At 35.6% G+C, this 15,547-nt stretch overlaps 1 protein-coding gene and 2 long non-coding RNA genes across 4 annotated transcripts; 1 reads left to right on the forward strand and 2 right to left on the reverse strand.

The window, feature by feature from the left end:
- Positions 1–1,179: 1,179 nt before the first annotated feature.
- On the reverse strand, positions 1,180–7,145 carry LOC147392771 (ER membrane protein complex subunit-like protein). Its single transcript, XM_086455483.1, has 6 exons — positions 6,958–7,145; positions 6,795–6,851; positions 2,891–3,044; positions 1,961–2,058; positions 1,802–1,867; positions 1,180–1,486 (listed from the first exon to the last, which is right to left on the reverse strand). Exons 1-6 carry the CDS (start codon positions 7,078–7,080, stop codon positions 1,448–1,450), a joined length of 537 nt encoding a protein of 178 aa, XP_086311609.1. The 5' UTR covers positions 7,081–7,145; the 3' UTR covers positions 1,180–1,447.
- A 2,532-nt stretch (positions 7,146–9,677) lies between these two features.
- LOC147392772 (uncharacterized) lies at positions 9,678–12,562 on the forward strand. 2 transcript variants are annotated; one of them, XR_015182364.1, is made up of 4 exons: positions 9,678–10,745; positions 10,883–11,002; positions 11,794–11,878; positions 12,051–12,562. It is a non-coding gene; the product is annotated as an uncharacterized LOC147392772 (long non-coding RNA). The 2 variants fall into 2 exon arrangements; XR_015182363.1 differs by having other exon boundaries at positions 9,680–10,745; positions 10,891–11,002; positions 12,051–12,498.
- A 708-nt stretch (positions 12,563–13,270) lies between these two features.
- On the reverse strand, positions 13,271–15,321 carry LOC147392773 (uncharacterized). The gene is made up of 3 exons (XR_015182449.1): positions 14,940–15,321; positions 13,468–13,735; positions 13,271–13,426 (listed from the first exon to the last, which is right to left on the reverse strand). It is a non-coding gene; the product is annotated as an uncharacterized LOC147392773 (long non-coding RNA).
- Positions 15,322–15,547: the final 226 nt, after the last annotated feature.

Genomic DNA, 15,547 nt, shown 5'->3' on the forward strand with positions numbered 1-15,547 from the left:
TTTTGGTTCAAATTATAATCTCAATACTATAAAACATTATAAAAAACATACAAAATCTAACAAAAAAATAAATAAATAAGAACTTTAATTGGCACCACAAAATTATTATCTGGATACTACAAAAAAAATCATAAAGAACATATAAAATCTAAAGAGTAGAGATGAATGCACATGATTTTGATATGAGTTTGGGACTGACATGGTAAAGATACAAAATCATAGATCTTTTTTATCGGTACACACAAGAAAAAGAAGATGTGATGTTATGTGCCCTTACCTTGTCAGCCGTGCCCAATCGGATGCATTCATCGTTATTCAATTCTAAAACTCAAAATTAGAAATATATCAAAATAAAATAAAATAAAATGTAAGAACTTCAATTGGCACCCCAGTTATATTTGGTTTGAGTTTGACGTATTTTTCTGTAAAATATAGACTTTTTTAGGGTGTGCGACAAATGTTAGACACTAGCGTCCAACGAGTTGAGCGATGGGAGGAGAAGCAGAACCGCAGAGATTTTCTTCAATAGATGATGAGTCCAGGGATTAGATTAGATTTTGGTAGGCAGCAGACCTCATTGATAAGTTTTGCAAGGGAATATATGAAAAATGTTTTTCAACTACGGACACAATCTTGATATCAAGATAATCTCACTATTTTGTTCCGATCACAACTGAATTCAGAACCTTTTTCAGATTAATGGTTCCAAAATAGTGCTAGACATGATTTGAAGGCACGGGGACAACAATCCTCTGAAGGAGTTTAATTTCATTCCAAGTACTTTTCAAATTCCAAAAGGAATAATTAGCTAAGCAAAAGCTCAAGCCTGTGGATTTATAATTATTATCATTATTTTTAGCTTATTATGGTCAAATAACAATTTGACATGCACCTGTGACCCATTTCATCTTGCGGAAGATAATAAATAGGGCCAGAGAGATGGATCAATGGAAAAACCTAGAAAAGATCAAATTAGAACAAACACATTCAAGAAGTGTTGGAATAACTACAATAAGACATAATTTAGAAGGAAAAAATATGATACTAATAAAGCGTGATTAGAAAATTATTCAACTAAGACTGATTACAGTTTCAGTTAAACAAAACATCCAAATTGAAGGTCCTAAAAGAGCGAAAGGAAGACCTAAGCATATATGAACTCTCAATGGTAGAAATGTATAAAACCAAAACGTGTCACTGCCTTACTTTAAAACTTCCGAAAAAAAAAATAATAATAATGTGGAAGTAGTACTGAATCATCCAAGGGAACCCCTACCACGTGTTTTAATGTAATAAAAATTAAGGTTAACCCAATTCTTTCCACATGGTGAGCAAAGTATGATACAATATTCAACTCCAAGAGCATTGAAGATCACTGCTTCCCATTCTTTCTCTCGTGCCTGTTCGCCGAATTGATTCCAGTGTGGCCATACAGACTGAGCAACCATCAATGGAGTGGAAGACCCCCACCAGAATATTCAACATCCTACAAAGGGATTGAACAAAAATTAGCTTGTTTCTATTATTTTAGAGAGCTTCTCCATTGCCCCCATCAACTTTTGCTTACACCACCCCCAAGATGTATGCTAATTCTATGGTGATTCATATATGCATTGGGGTGGCATTAGCAAAAGTTGGTGTGGCAATAAAATATTTTATTTTATTCTCTATGATTAACAGTTCAAGTCAAGACACTCCAGGGATCAAAAAAGTTTCTGGAAAACATAAGTAATCTAAGATAATTGTGACACTGGGAATCTACATGCAAGTCGTCATTAACTCCAGGAAGGGAAAACCGTACCTGAGGAGGAGGTAAGGATGAAACCCAGTCCGATGCATGTGTTGGAAGAAGGCCCAAAGAGTTTAGCTGTCAAAGATCAAATAAACCATAAGTGCAAAGGTTTAGGTCCATTCACAACATGGTGTTGCATTAATAACAGGATAATTATGTGGCTCTCACCTTCCAAACACCCAATGCTAGACCCGCCAAGTTCAGGGCAATGAAGAGTAGTTTGGGTGCAATAAGATCTACTTTCGAGTCCTTGTAAGGCTCAAAAACTGCAAAACCAAATTGACATTGCTATGAATGGGGTGGAAGATTAGATATTACTTCAGAGGATGAATTGCATGGCAAAAGACAATAAACATGCCGGAATCACGTGGATATTTAGGCAAAAAGATGAAAAACGTTGCTTTGTAACATTTCAACCATTTGAATCTTTTACAATTTGAGAGCACAAATCAGGAAAGGAAGCAAAAGAACATGTCTGAAATATTAAAGTAGGGCACATTATTCAACCCATGTCGAATATGATTGTTTTCCTACCTGTCAGTTTGATATAAGAAGAGATACTTTGAAAAGAAAAGAAAAAAAAGATGCCCCAATTTTAGCTCATTATCGTAAGGAACAAAATTGGAAGTAAAAAAACTACTAAATGTATTAGAATGGCATCTAGTCAAATGAAGAACCAGTTAAATTATCAGAATGCTTCAAATGGGTGTAATGAAGTCATGCCATGGGCCACTAAAGGTATGGTAGGCCAAAAAGGGGAGGCCATGAGATTGCAGAGAAAGCCCATAGAGACTGAATCAAGAGCTGGAGTCATGGTAAGCTGATTCATCAGAAAATTGATAAATTATATTTATAGCTGTAATTGACAATTCAATCTAAGGGACCAAATATGTAAATTTTCTATGTGTGAACTGCTGAAAGCAGAGTTACCGTTACATAGAATTAAATGTTCCATGAATTACCATAATTAAGATAGTTTTTCAATCCAAGAGAATCTAACCAAACAATACAATAGTACTCCATACAGAAAGGAAGGCATGTGTTCCAAGCAAAACAACAGAAAATATTAAATAAAGTAATTTAAGTCGAATGTCATACCCTTCCCAACCCCTTGAAGGGCACTTATGGGCTGCCAAAGAGCTGAAAATGTGATGCCAATGCTAAACAAATGGACTGTGCTTCCAGCCATCCACATCATGAAGCCCATCATGAACAAATTTTTGAAAGGGGCTTGGGCCACTTCCCAAGCTTTCTATTCATGCGGAAAACGAAAACATGTTAACTACTTGTACTTTAGGTTACATAGAATAACATATATTTTGTAAGATAGCCACATCAGGAGCATCTTGGACGAAAATTGGAAATCAAGTCAAACTAAATTAACCTGAAAATATGAAGCTAGTTAAACCTCATTTAACAAAATATAGCCCAATAGGCAGATCTGAAGAATATCACATGCAAAAAATTAAAAGAAAAGATGTGTGAAAGCAGTTGATCACTACCTACATATATAAGCATGAGTGGCATAAACAAAAAACTAAATGATATGGTTTGCAGAGTTTCTTCAAAATTGAGGGTCAAAGTAGAAAATACAGAATGCAGATCTGTTCTGAACATCAAGGAGCATGCACATCATAGCATGTTCAAATAAAATAGAAAATTCCACAAAATAGAAACTAATCTCATTAGGAGATACACTTCAGTGTCATATTTCAGTTGACAATCATAGCACAGGTAGTTCCATTTGGTTGGAGTCCACATAACTTCACCATCTAAATTTACAAATGTAACTATCGAAAGGAAAAAAGAAAAGAGAAAAATTTGTAAACGTAGATACCATGCTTCTGATCAACAAACCTCCTCTAGAGAATTCTTTTTCCTCACCATACCACAAGATCCACTTCCCTAGAAGGGCCACATTTACATCCTTGATCTTCCTCAGGCCAAGTTCTTATCCTTGGGCATGCACAATTGAACCCACTCAATAAGACGATATAATTAAGTTTTCCCCAAAACATCATAAAGGAACCTCCTGATCTTTCTTTTTTTCTAAGCAATTATCAACCACCACTAGAAACAAAAAGGAAAGACAACATATATTGGCAAGCTTACTGATATATTACTGATCAAAGTGACCTTACCTCCCTTGGACAAGAACTTCTATGAAACCAGTCTCTTCTCAAAGCACTCTATAATCAAAATCAGATTTGGCTCTATAAGCAGAGCTCTAGATAAACAGAAAGAAGCTTTCCCAATGACACCCCAGGCAAGCCACCAGCTCCTCAATGTCGCTCACCTATTTGGTTCTTTTACATATTAAATATCCTTGTAGGACCGGGCAAAGACATCCCTGCATGTCTGAACAAACTCAATCAGGCTTCCTTTCTCTCTCTCCGTCGGGCACGAGGACGAGCCGAGCTGAACTAATTCGAGGTCCTCTTCACTGCCAATTATAGGCCAGCACGTCTTGAAAAAATGAGCCTTAAAACTCGGAGGCCAAATACCAAGGTTTTTCAATGGGTAAAAACTCAAATTGGCTCAAATGGAATCAAGTCAGGCTTGGCTTTATTTGTTTTTCCAAAGGCTTAGCCATGACCCAATTCATAAATAGGTCAGGCTTGGGTTAGGTTTTTGGCCTGATTAAAAGAGGTCACTTTAAGGCTCTAGCCCAACCAGGCCCTTCCCATTGACACCCTTACAAGAGATGGCTTCAAAATATCTCCTAAGAAATCTCAAAAACAACAATTGAACATTGGTGGCCTCCATTAGAAAGATGTATCATCTGCAAATTTGAATAAGAAATAACTAGCCTCTTATTCATAGCCAACCCTTGGATCAGTTCCGCAACTGACAACTCTATCGGCCTGTCGGCCATCTTGCCCAGAGCTTCCACCACCATAATGAACACAAATAAAGAAAGATAATCTTGGATAGAACTATCTCGTTCCCCTTTGCATTTCGATTATTTTGTAATGGATTGTAAATTTAAATTGATTTTTTTTATCAGATTTATCAATTTTTTTTTGTCTCAAGATATCCACTTTTAATTTTAGATTCTAAGTTTGGGTTGCCTTGTTTAAGGCCCCTAGAGCTTCTAGAAAAAAAATCAGTGGGTGACCATTTTTTTTTTATAGGCATTGGGTTAGTAGTTAGCAAATGAAGTTGGGTTCAAAGTGGGCAACCAATTTACAAGGACAAAAGAGCAATGACAAGACATCTTTATCCATTTCACACCAAAGCGAAATCTATTCATCATGTAATCCAAGCAGACCAATTGACATGATCACAAGTCTGTTCCATGTCGAGCTTACACAACATTTATAGGATTTGAAACAAATCCTATATGACTACACTAAGTTTCTGTGAGCATCTCATCTTAAATTTGGACATTCTTGATGAAAGCACCGTGAAAAGAAGTAATGATCAAATCCGTAACTTTTTCTAAGTTAAGCTGAGAGCCTCTTGGAAAAAAATTGGTACACACTACCCACAAGGACAATAGATCCAAAGCATCTTAGTTGCTTAATCCCATCAATTTTCGAAATTAACATGATAAGTATGCATTAATCCCTTCCATCAAAAAGTCTTTCCATAATTCATGAATAACTTCCATAAAATATTTACCCATAATGGTCTGACGACTTTTAGAAAGTAGAATGGGGAATCTGTCAAGCCCAAGACTCTGTCACCTCAGACTCCTAAAAGCTAGCAACACATCTTCCTCTCCAAATAGCCTTCCCAACAACTCGTTTGCACACCATTTAACTAAGTCAAAATTAATACCATTGGAGTTGGTCCATAAGTAAAGTTTCTTATAAAATTGACCACTATGTCCCTGATATTGATGTCCTCTACCATCATTTTCCCTCAATAATGATGTTGGATAAGAGGTTCACTCAATGTCTAGTGTTTTCATGTAGAAGCATCCATTTTAATTCGCTGCTTGAGCCATTGCACTATAGATTTATTCTTCGAGTTGACCTCTTCTTTCTCAGCTTGGGATGCATGGTCCTTTCTAGCTTCCACTCTCCTCCTGAACTCTTCCGTGGACATGTTTCTTGTTTTCTCAAGTCTGTCGATATTTGCTATCTAATACAAGCCCCATTTTCAACTCAACCCTTCTAAATATTTCCTTATTCCATTCCTTCGATGCATCTTTCATCATTTCCAATTTCCTCCGGAACTGAACACCAGGACCTCGATTTATCTCTCATCTTCTTCTTTTTATGAGTAAGGTGGACTTGAACCCACAACCTCAAAGTTGAATTGCAATGTGTCAAACCAACTGAGCTATGGGTCTATGCCTTATCATCTTTTTACACTCATTAAACAAACTACCATTGGGGGAATATAAAACATGCAAGAGAATGGGAATTTCGTGGTTAAGGCAACTATTTTGACACGACCAGTCCAAAATGTTTTCGATATCCAACTACATATCAAAGTAAACACTTCCCTCCATAGAAGAGTTTCCGAGCGATGCGCCATACAAACTATTCCCATTTCTAAAACAGGTACTAATTTTGCAAATTTATTTTCTAATTACAAAAAATACAATGAACTGCAAATTGCAGGGATCACCAAAACCAATTCCTAGAATTTATTACTACTCACAAGGTTAAGATCATGTCATTTTACCTGGATTATGTTTTCGGAAGATACATGTCAGTCCATTTTTTTACCTATTTAAATTCATATCTCAAGGGTTTACAATCCAACATATTAATATTTTGATCTGAAGTCCACAACCCCAAACAATTCTAGCACAGCCCAACACAAATTCGCCCCTCAAATTTCCAGAAACCAACTGACACAAAACAGAAAAAAAAAATTTGCCAGAAACCACAACACAACATCTACGTCATCAAAACTTCTCAAAAATACTTCAAAGAAACATATAACTGACACAAAAAATTACCTTAACTCCAACCCAAGTTGGAAACAGCACATTAAAACCAAACCCTAATCCCAATTCGAAACAAATAGCAAAGAAAAAAAAAACCTGAGATTTCCAATTCGCCTCAGAATCCTTCTTCTGCCGACTGACCGTCGAATCATCCTAAACAAAAATCCAGAAAAAAAAATTGAATTTTAACTGAAACCCTATAAATATTAATAACAGTTCTCGATTGCATCGAAACTGCAAGAAACAAGATTGGAGATACCTGATCTTGAGAAGCACGAGTGTACCCAAGAGGATCTGGAATGTCTCGAGTTGAAAGAGATGAATTCTCTGTGAAATCGATTGCCCATCTCCTGTTCACGACCACACCCTTTCCCTTCTCCATTCTCTTCGACCTCTCTCTCTCTTTGTTTCTAACTGTTACAGACTTACAGCTCTTGAGAAATTAAAGCCTAAAATTGTCTTTTATATCAGATTTTTGGGTTCAAAAACCCGTTTTCTGGATCGGAACGGGCGAGTTCGATGAGGGTTGCGTTTTATACTTAATGAGAGCTCGGCTGAGTCAACTGAGTTTTGTATTTTTGACGCGAAATATTTTTTTTTATTTAAATACTTTTTACCTATCTAAATAGACATAAATAGGCAGTTTGCGACTGAGTAGGGCTGTCAATGACTAGGATACGAATCAGATCGGGCTGATTCGGTATCGATTCAATTCGAATCGGATCGGATTTGTGATAAGTATCGGATCTCAATTAAGATTCAGATCCGTTCCATTAACAATTAGCCAATAATATATATATGGGTCGGGTTCCTACTGTAAACACCTCATTTTTGTACTCGCCTGATTAATCAACTCGTCAACCCGATCGCAATGATTCCCAATGATGGATGTTTATTCCATTACTTTATTTTGTTACCAGAAATGTTTCAGAAATCCGGATGAGGTATCTCAAACTGACAAAACCTTAGAAACCACGCTACGCTAGGAAAATACGACTCCAGAAACATAGAAATCATCATCTTGCAGACCCAAAAAGAAGTTTCACGATAAAAATCACTAAAAATGATCAAATTATCAAAATACCCCTAACCTTAAAATATCCCTAGAGCTTACGTTACGATTAGGAAAATCCTTTCGAACATATAAAACAACAAATCGAAATCAAATAAATCATTTCACCAATTTTCACAAAATTCGACAAAATTACGAAAATACCCCTCATAAAATTCATGACCATTTCACATGAAAATTTTCATAAATGACACAAACTAATATTTCCATTGAATTCCTTACGAAAAATCGATTCTAAAACATCCTAGAACATTAAAAATCGACTTAAAACGTGAAAAGTCCTCTCCGGGGGTAAAACGGTAATTTCATAATTTTCATAATTAAAATTTTTGAAATTAATAAATAAAACATTAAATAATTAAAGTGAAACATTAATGAAATTAATTTAAAATTTTGAACTAAAAAAATCGATCAATCGGGCTTTCAAGTAAAATTGTTGAGGGTTCGTGAGATATTTCTTTAAGGACCCCTCCATTTGGGGGTCCAAAGAATTAAAGATATAATAGAGAGGGGTTCTCCAAAAAATCAAAGTCAACCAAGCAAGACTAAAGTCAAAATTTTAAAGTCAATCTAGTGAGACTAAAGTCAAAATTATAGTCAATTAAGCAAGACTGAAGTCAAAGATATAAAAGTCAATCAATTAAGACTAAAGTCAAAATATTAAAAGTCAATCAAATAAGACCAAAAGTCAAAATCATAATAGAATTCTAATTAAATAATAACTCTATCTAATAGAGTTCTAACTAAAAAATAATTCTACCTAAAACAATTCTAATTAAAACACAATTCTACCTAAAACAATTCAAACTAAAACATAACTATAATTAAAAGAGTTATAATCAAACACTAAAGCTATCTAAATCAACCCTTAAAAAAATCTATAAATAGAGGTCCTCACACCCTATTTTCGTATCAAATCATAAATCCCAAGAGAAGTAGGTCAAAAAGTCCCTCTAGCCTCCCATAAACCCTAGTTTTGAAGTCCCAACTCATTACCTAACACCCATACTTCGATTTTAGCCTAAAAAACGCCTAAAAGCCCTTCAAAAACACCTCAAAATCGATAACAAATTCGAAGAATCCAGATAAAAAAAAAGAGATACCTTGCCTCAGAGATCAGAAATCAGATCCGGAGACAGAACGAAGCAAGGAGTACGGTACAAAGAGCAGTTTTTGTCGGATCTGAGGGAACAAGATCTTTACGTATCAAAGGTAAACTTTCTTTTATTATTATTATTTTTATCTAGGTTATTTGTTAGCAATGCAGTCTTATTTGGGATAAGTAGAGACCGGCATTAGTTGGGAGGGGTTGGTGCCTAACATCTTCCAACCCCGTAACGTGATCCCCGAACCCGTTTTCTCTTCAGTAGATTAGTTTCTTTATCTTTTTAGAGTCAGTATCCGGTTCCTAGACCGTAATAACTAGGTGGCGACTCTCAAACCTCAAGGGTCAAAAGCGGATCCGCGCATCTCGCAGATCGATGGCGCTTTCACCTACGACACATATTGCGACTCACATCGCGACTCACCATTTCAGCCGTTCGATATTCGTTAAATCTACGGTCCAGATCGCGACTTGATTTTAAAACGATGAAGTTTCTAAATTTACAACTACCTCCCCGTTAATCCTTTTTTGATTTCAGCTCCTCTTCTCATCGAAACACATCGACTTCATCTTCTCACTTCGATCTACTGAAACGAAGATGCTTCTTCCTCATCTCTCTCACTCTCTCTCTTGACAACTCTCATTCCCTCTCTCTCTCGATTTCTTTCTACGATTCACTGCGTCTGCTGGAAAACGAAGACGACGACGTCGACAACGACAAATCTGCTCCTCTTCAACACTGTCTTCCTCATCGACGGCGATTTACTCCTCTCAGATTTGCGATGGTTCATTTCTAAACAGCTTCTCCTGACTCTCTCCCTCTCTCTCTCTAACTCGTTCTAAAGAAACCCTTAATTTGATTTTTATTATTTATTTATTTATTTTTTAATTTCATGTTCTGCTGAGTTTTTGTGGGTTTTGGCTTACTTTGGATCTGGAATTGATAATGTGGGATGGTTAGGTAGGAAATTGAAATACATTTATGAATTTTAGGATTTACTCTTTTGGAATTTTGAGTAATTTTTTCAGTTTTATATCTCTCCTTTTGTGTGTGCTTTGGTTTGAATATTTCACGCCATTTCTGTGGACATATGGTGATTTTTTGTTGAATTTTAGGGTTTCATACCCAATTTTAATATGGGTTTGGTTTTCTGAGTAGATCTGGTATCTATGGGTTCTTACTTTCATTCTAAGAGATTATGGAAATGTTGCATGATTTTGTGATTTTGATGAGGTTGCATTCTGGAGGTTTCCTTCAAATGTGTTCTTTTAATGGGGGGTTAGTGTTTATATTGTTTGTATTTTTCTTCCTGATTTTGATTTTCTTTCATTATGGTTGAATTGATATCTTCTGAATAAATTTCTTCTTTTTTTTTCTCCCTTGACTTATGGTGTAAAATTTACTGAAATTCTTTAATAATACATTTATTTGAATTGAGTTTCTAATGCAGAAACTTGGTGGGTTTAATAAATTTTAGATTTTTCATAGCTTGTACAACCTGAGTTTGGTTTGTTTGGTTCTCTCTTATCAATGCTTTTATAGCTTTACTTGGTTTTCTGAGTAGTTCTGGTATCTATGGGTTCTTACTTTCATTCTAAGAGATTGTGGAAATGTTGCATGATTTTGTGATTTTGATCTGGTTGCATTATGGAGGTGTCCTTCAAATGTGTTCTTTTAATGGGGGGTTAGTGGTTATATTGTTTGTATTTTTCTTCCTGATTTTGATTTCTTTCATTATTGTTGAATTGATGTCTTCTGAATAAATTTCTTCTTTTTTTTCTCTTGACTTATGGTCATCGAGAATTCAAATGGTGTGTCTGGAATGGGAGCTGTGTTTCTCGTTGCTTCACGCTCAAACTCAACAATTAAGTAAGAGTTGAACCTTTAGACCATATATATGGTTGCCATTTTTTTCTTAATTTGGATTTATGTTAGGTGGTTGAGGATGTTTACATCAATGGCAAGTGATTTGGATTTTCTCAAAATGAGTCCATTGCTTCTTTGAGTTCAACAGGGTGGTAACTTTCATATTGATCCTACTCACAAATGATGAGAGATCAGACTTTAAACTTCATATTGATTGATGGTACTTGGAATAACTCATATGCAATTTCAGGCATTTGAAGGTAGTACTTTTTTTTTTATATTATCAGTAAGTTGAGGCTATAGAGGGTCCCACCCTTTTATTGAAAGCTACTAATGCCGAACGAAACAAAAATTTATATCCTCCAAGAGGATATCATACAAATCCCTTGGAAGATTCGAACAATTAAGAATACAAATATTTTCACCCTCTTAGCGCTAACCAATCTGCTGCATTATTAGTTTCTCTCCATTCGAACTCCAGCACTACCGATGTAAACCATCGCATAGCTATTTTGATATCCTTGACTAGGCTAGTCAATGTCCATGGTGAATTCCACTCTTCCTTAATACTCTTGAAGCCTACAAGCTTTAAGGTGTGGAAATGCATACTTTTATTATTTAATTTTCTTTTCTAAGAGAATGATTCTGATATGGGACAGCTCCTAAACTGATTGTGTTTGAACCAGAACTGATGAAGGAAATACTGTCTAACAAGTTTGGTAACTTTCAAAAGCCCCCATTAACTCATCTTATTGATATTCTAAATTGAGACTTTCAAGCTTGGAATGTTTTGTCCATTCAAGTTTTCTTTGTTATCACATATTTCCTTATATTGTCTTAAGTTTTTTTTCCCCATACATTTAGTTACTAAAAGTCTAAAACATCTGAACTCCTATAATGATATTGCTTTTCAACCAAATGATGCTATGCTGCAACCTTCAAGGGATTTGATTAATTGTTACCCACCTAAAAGTTAAAAAGAAAGAAAGAACAAACAAACAAACAAAAAAATCATTTAAGTTTCTTGCTTTTTTCTTTGGTTATGATGTAGAGAGACACCACTGGTTTGACTGCTGAGAACAAGGAACTTAAACTGTGTTTGGAAGCCATGGAACAACAAGCACATCTACGAGATGGTCTGTTCATCTTCACGACTGTATGTTCATATATATTTGTAGTTTTTGCTCTTCCAGTATTATTTTGAGTTTTGTCTTTTTCTTTTCTATGTAGTGGATTCATTTCCTACAAATAAGTCTAAGCAAGGTGAGTGTTTATAGCGGACATTCTTCTCTTTTGGTGTTTCTACAGCTTTGAATGAAACGTTGAGAGTGAAGTGCACCGGCTTAAGATAGCTACCGGACAAGTTCAAGTTGTCGACGGAAACTCCAATTGAGGAATGCCTTCACATTTTTTCTCGCAATCGCAGGTTTATTCATGCCAATGGTGCCCTAGTGGGCTTGTTTTGATGATGAAGATGGCATCTCCAAGACATGACGATGGCTCCCTCGTGGTAAAGTGTGATGACGCCTTAAGAGATTGGAGGTATATGTGATGGTGACCTTGGCCAGTTGGAAATAGTAAGTGCGATGATACAACTACGCATATGTATTGGCGTCCTTAGGCAACAGATGAGCCTGATGGCATTACATCTCTAAAAGCATAATTTAGGTAGTTGTGGCTGGTAAAGAAGGGTTAAATGTACAAGTACAAAGAAATGCTTAGTGGCTATTTTGTGTTATGTAATTTATTTATCAAATTGCCCTTGGATTTAGTCAAAAAAATATGTATTGTGTGTTGTTCTAACGAAAGAACCTTTGGAATTGGTCTGTGTACCTTTTTTTTCTAAGTGTTTCTCCTGGATTTCTTGGAACTGCTCTAAAACAAAGTTTAGATTCTAATATTTTGAAAGCTTGAGGTAGAGTTTTAAGGGTAAAGTTGTTGTATGCTTTCCTTTTTTCATGTCTCCTCCTTTGCAGGAAAGAAGATTGTTCAAGTTTGAACTTTTGCGTATAAGGTCCACAAATGATTGACCAAACATTCATGGGCAAAGATATCATCCAACTGTGCATGTGATCGCGCACATAAGACTCCAAGTCTAACCCATTTCATAACTCGCAGAAACCAATCCAACTAATTAAAAAATGGTATCCGAAACTAAGAAGCTATGAATTCAAGATTGCAAAATCCGATCCAGTTACTGGTGTAGCTTGGTTTGCTTGTGCATAGATATAATTCAAGTATACAAGTTCATATGTACAAACGTAATTTTCTAATCAAAACATCATTAAAACGTGATTTTATATCAGCTTTCACTCTTTCAATCTAACATTCTTACTTTGAAATTATACTTTTCTAACTTCAACGTCAAATACATGCAAAAAGGAACACAGTCCAAATGTCAAATATTCAAATAACTTTTTTAAGTGAGATCAGTAACTCGGTGCTGACAGGGAATCAAACCCATCAGATCTATATGGTATAATGATCACCCAAAGACTTCCAACTAACTAACCTAGCTGGCACCTCCATTACAAATAAATTTTTTGAAATAGAAAACACAATTAATAATTTCTCAGACTAACCAAACACAAAGCCTCTCTAAAAGGTATAAGATATTACAAATGCATCTCTAACCAAGAATACTCCAAAAAAATGACAATATATGGTGTAAGCATTCAATTTGCCTTCACCAATGTAAGAGGATCCCATGGTTGTTGAGCTTTGCCTTCACCACTGTAAGAGGATCCCATGGTTGTTGAGCTTTGCCTTCACCACTGTAAGAGGATCGACTGCGAAGGACCCTCCAACTGTGAATGTGTTTTCATTGGTGGAGAACCTTCTGACGATCTCTACCAATCCAGCACTCTTCTTCAGTTGATAGAGATGGTGCACATAGGGGTGCCAATGGTTGCTAAAAGATCAACTGCAAGGGACTGGTTCAAGGCAACTGCGGTCATGAATGTTCCATGTTCATGGAAGTACCGTAGATCCACCTGTGATAGAATAAAAAATTAGAATGCAATTTGAGGTTTTTGAGATTGAAAAAGGAAAAAAAAGAAAAAGGCAAGCAATGCACACTTGATTCAGTATGATATTCAAATTAACAAAATTCAACTAACAGAACTATGATTTAGATTGGATTGAATGGAGGAATAATATTCCTTCAACAGACCCCAAATTTTTTATACAAGACTTTGATGAGGATGAGGATGAGATGACACTCCAAACTGTACTCAAATGGATTAATACACAAGCAAACTAGTTCAATATACACAATTGCAGTATAGTTTTTTGTTGACCAAATATCTAGGACCTACACATTTGACAAGCATGATTGGTCTGTCCACTCACTAACACTAAATAGAGCAGCAATTGTGAAATTGATCTTAGTTCCAAACAAGAGCAATAGAGAACTTTGTAATCCCATAAAATCCAAGTAAAGCTATAAAAGCATTGATAAGAGAGAACCAAACAAACCAAACTCAGGTTGTACAAACTATGAAAAATCTAAAATTTATTAAACCCACCAAGTTTCTGCATTAGAAACTCAATTCAAATAAATGTATTATTAAAGAATTTCAGTAAATTTTACACCATAAGCCAAGGGAGAAAAAAAAGAAGAAATTTATTAAGAAGACATCAATTTAACCATAATGAAAGAAAATCAAAATCAGAAAGAAAAATACAAACAATATAAACACTAACCCCCCATTAAAAGAACACATTTGAAGGAAACCTCCAGAATGCAACCTCATCAAAATCACAAAATCATGCAACATTTCCATAATCTCTTAAATTGAAAGTAAGAACCCATAGATACCAAATCTACTCAGAAAACCAAACCCAGATTAAAATTGGGTATGAAACCCTAAAATTCAACAAAAAATCACCATATGTCCACAGAAATGACGTGAAATATTCAAACCAAAGCACACACAAAAGGAGAGATATAAAACTGAAAAAATTACTCAAAATTTCAAAAGAGTAAATCCTAAAATTCATAAATGTATTTCAATTTCCTACCTAACCATCCCACATTATCAATTCCAGATCCAAAGTAAGCCAAAACCCACAAAAACTCAGCAGAACATGAAATTAAAAAAAAAAAAAATAAATAATAAAAATCAAATTAAGGGTTTCTTTAGAACGAGTTAGAGAGAGAGGGAGAGAGTCAGGAGAAGCCGTTTAGAAATGAACCATCGCAAATCTGAGAGGAGTAGATCGCCGTCGATGAGGAAGACGATGTCGAAGAGGAGCAGATTTGTCGTTGTCGACGTCGTCGTCTTCGTTTTCCAACAGACGCAATGAATCGCCGAAAGAAATCGAGAGAGAGAGGGAATGAGAGTTGTCAAGAGAGAGAGAGAGAGATGAGGAAGAAACATTGTAGAGAGAGAGTGAGAGAGATGAGGAAGAAGCATCTTCGTTTCAGTAGATCGAAGTGAGAAGATGAAGTCGATGTGTTTCGATGAGAAGAGGAGCTGAAATCAAAAAAGGATTAACGGGGAGGTAGTTGTAAATTTAGAAACTTCATCGTTTTAAAATCAAGTCGCGATCTGGACCGTAGATTTAACGAATATCGAACGGCTGAATGGTGAGTCGCAATATGTGTCGTAAGAACCCGACCCTATATATATATATATAGGGTCGCGTTCCCAAGACTCATATTGCGACTCACATCGCGACAAACGGTAGAGACCGTCCGATTAATGTTAGATCTGCGGTTGAGATCATTGTAACTTTACAAACAAATGTAAACAATAGAAATGTTTGAATTTGCAACTACCTCCCCGTAAACAAACAAAAAC

Source organism: Akebia trifoliata, chromosome 10 (genome assembly GCF_017979445.1).
Source record: "Akebia trifoliata isolate Shusen 1 chromosome 10, ASM1797944v1, whole genome shotgun sequence".
NCBI lineage: Eukaryota > Viridiplantae > Streptophyta > Magnoliopsida > Ranunculales > Lardizabalaceae > Akebia > Akebia trifoliata.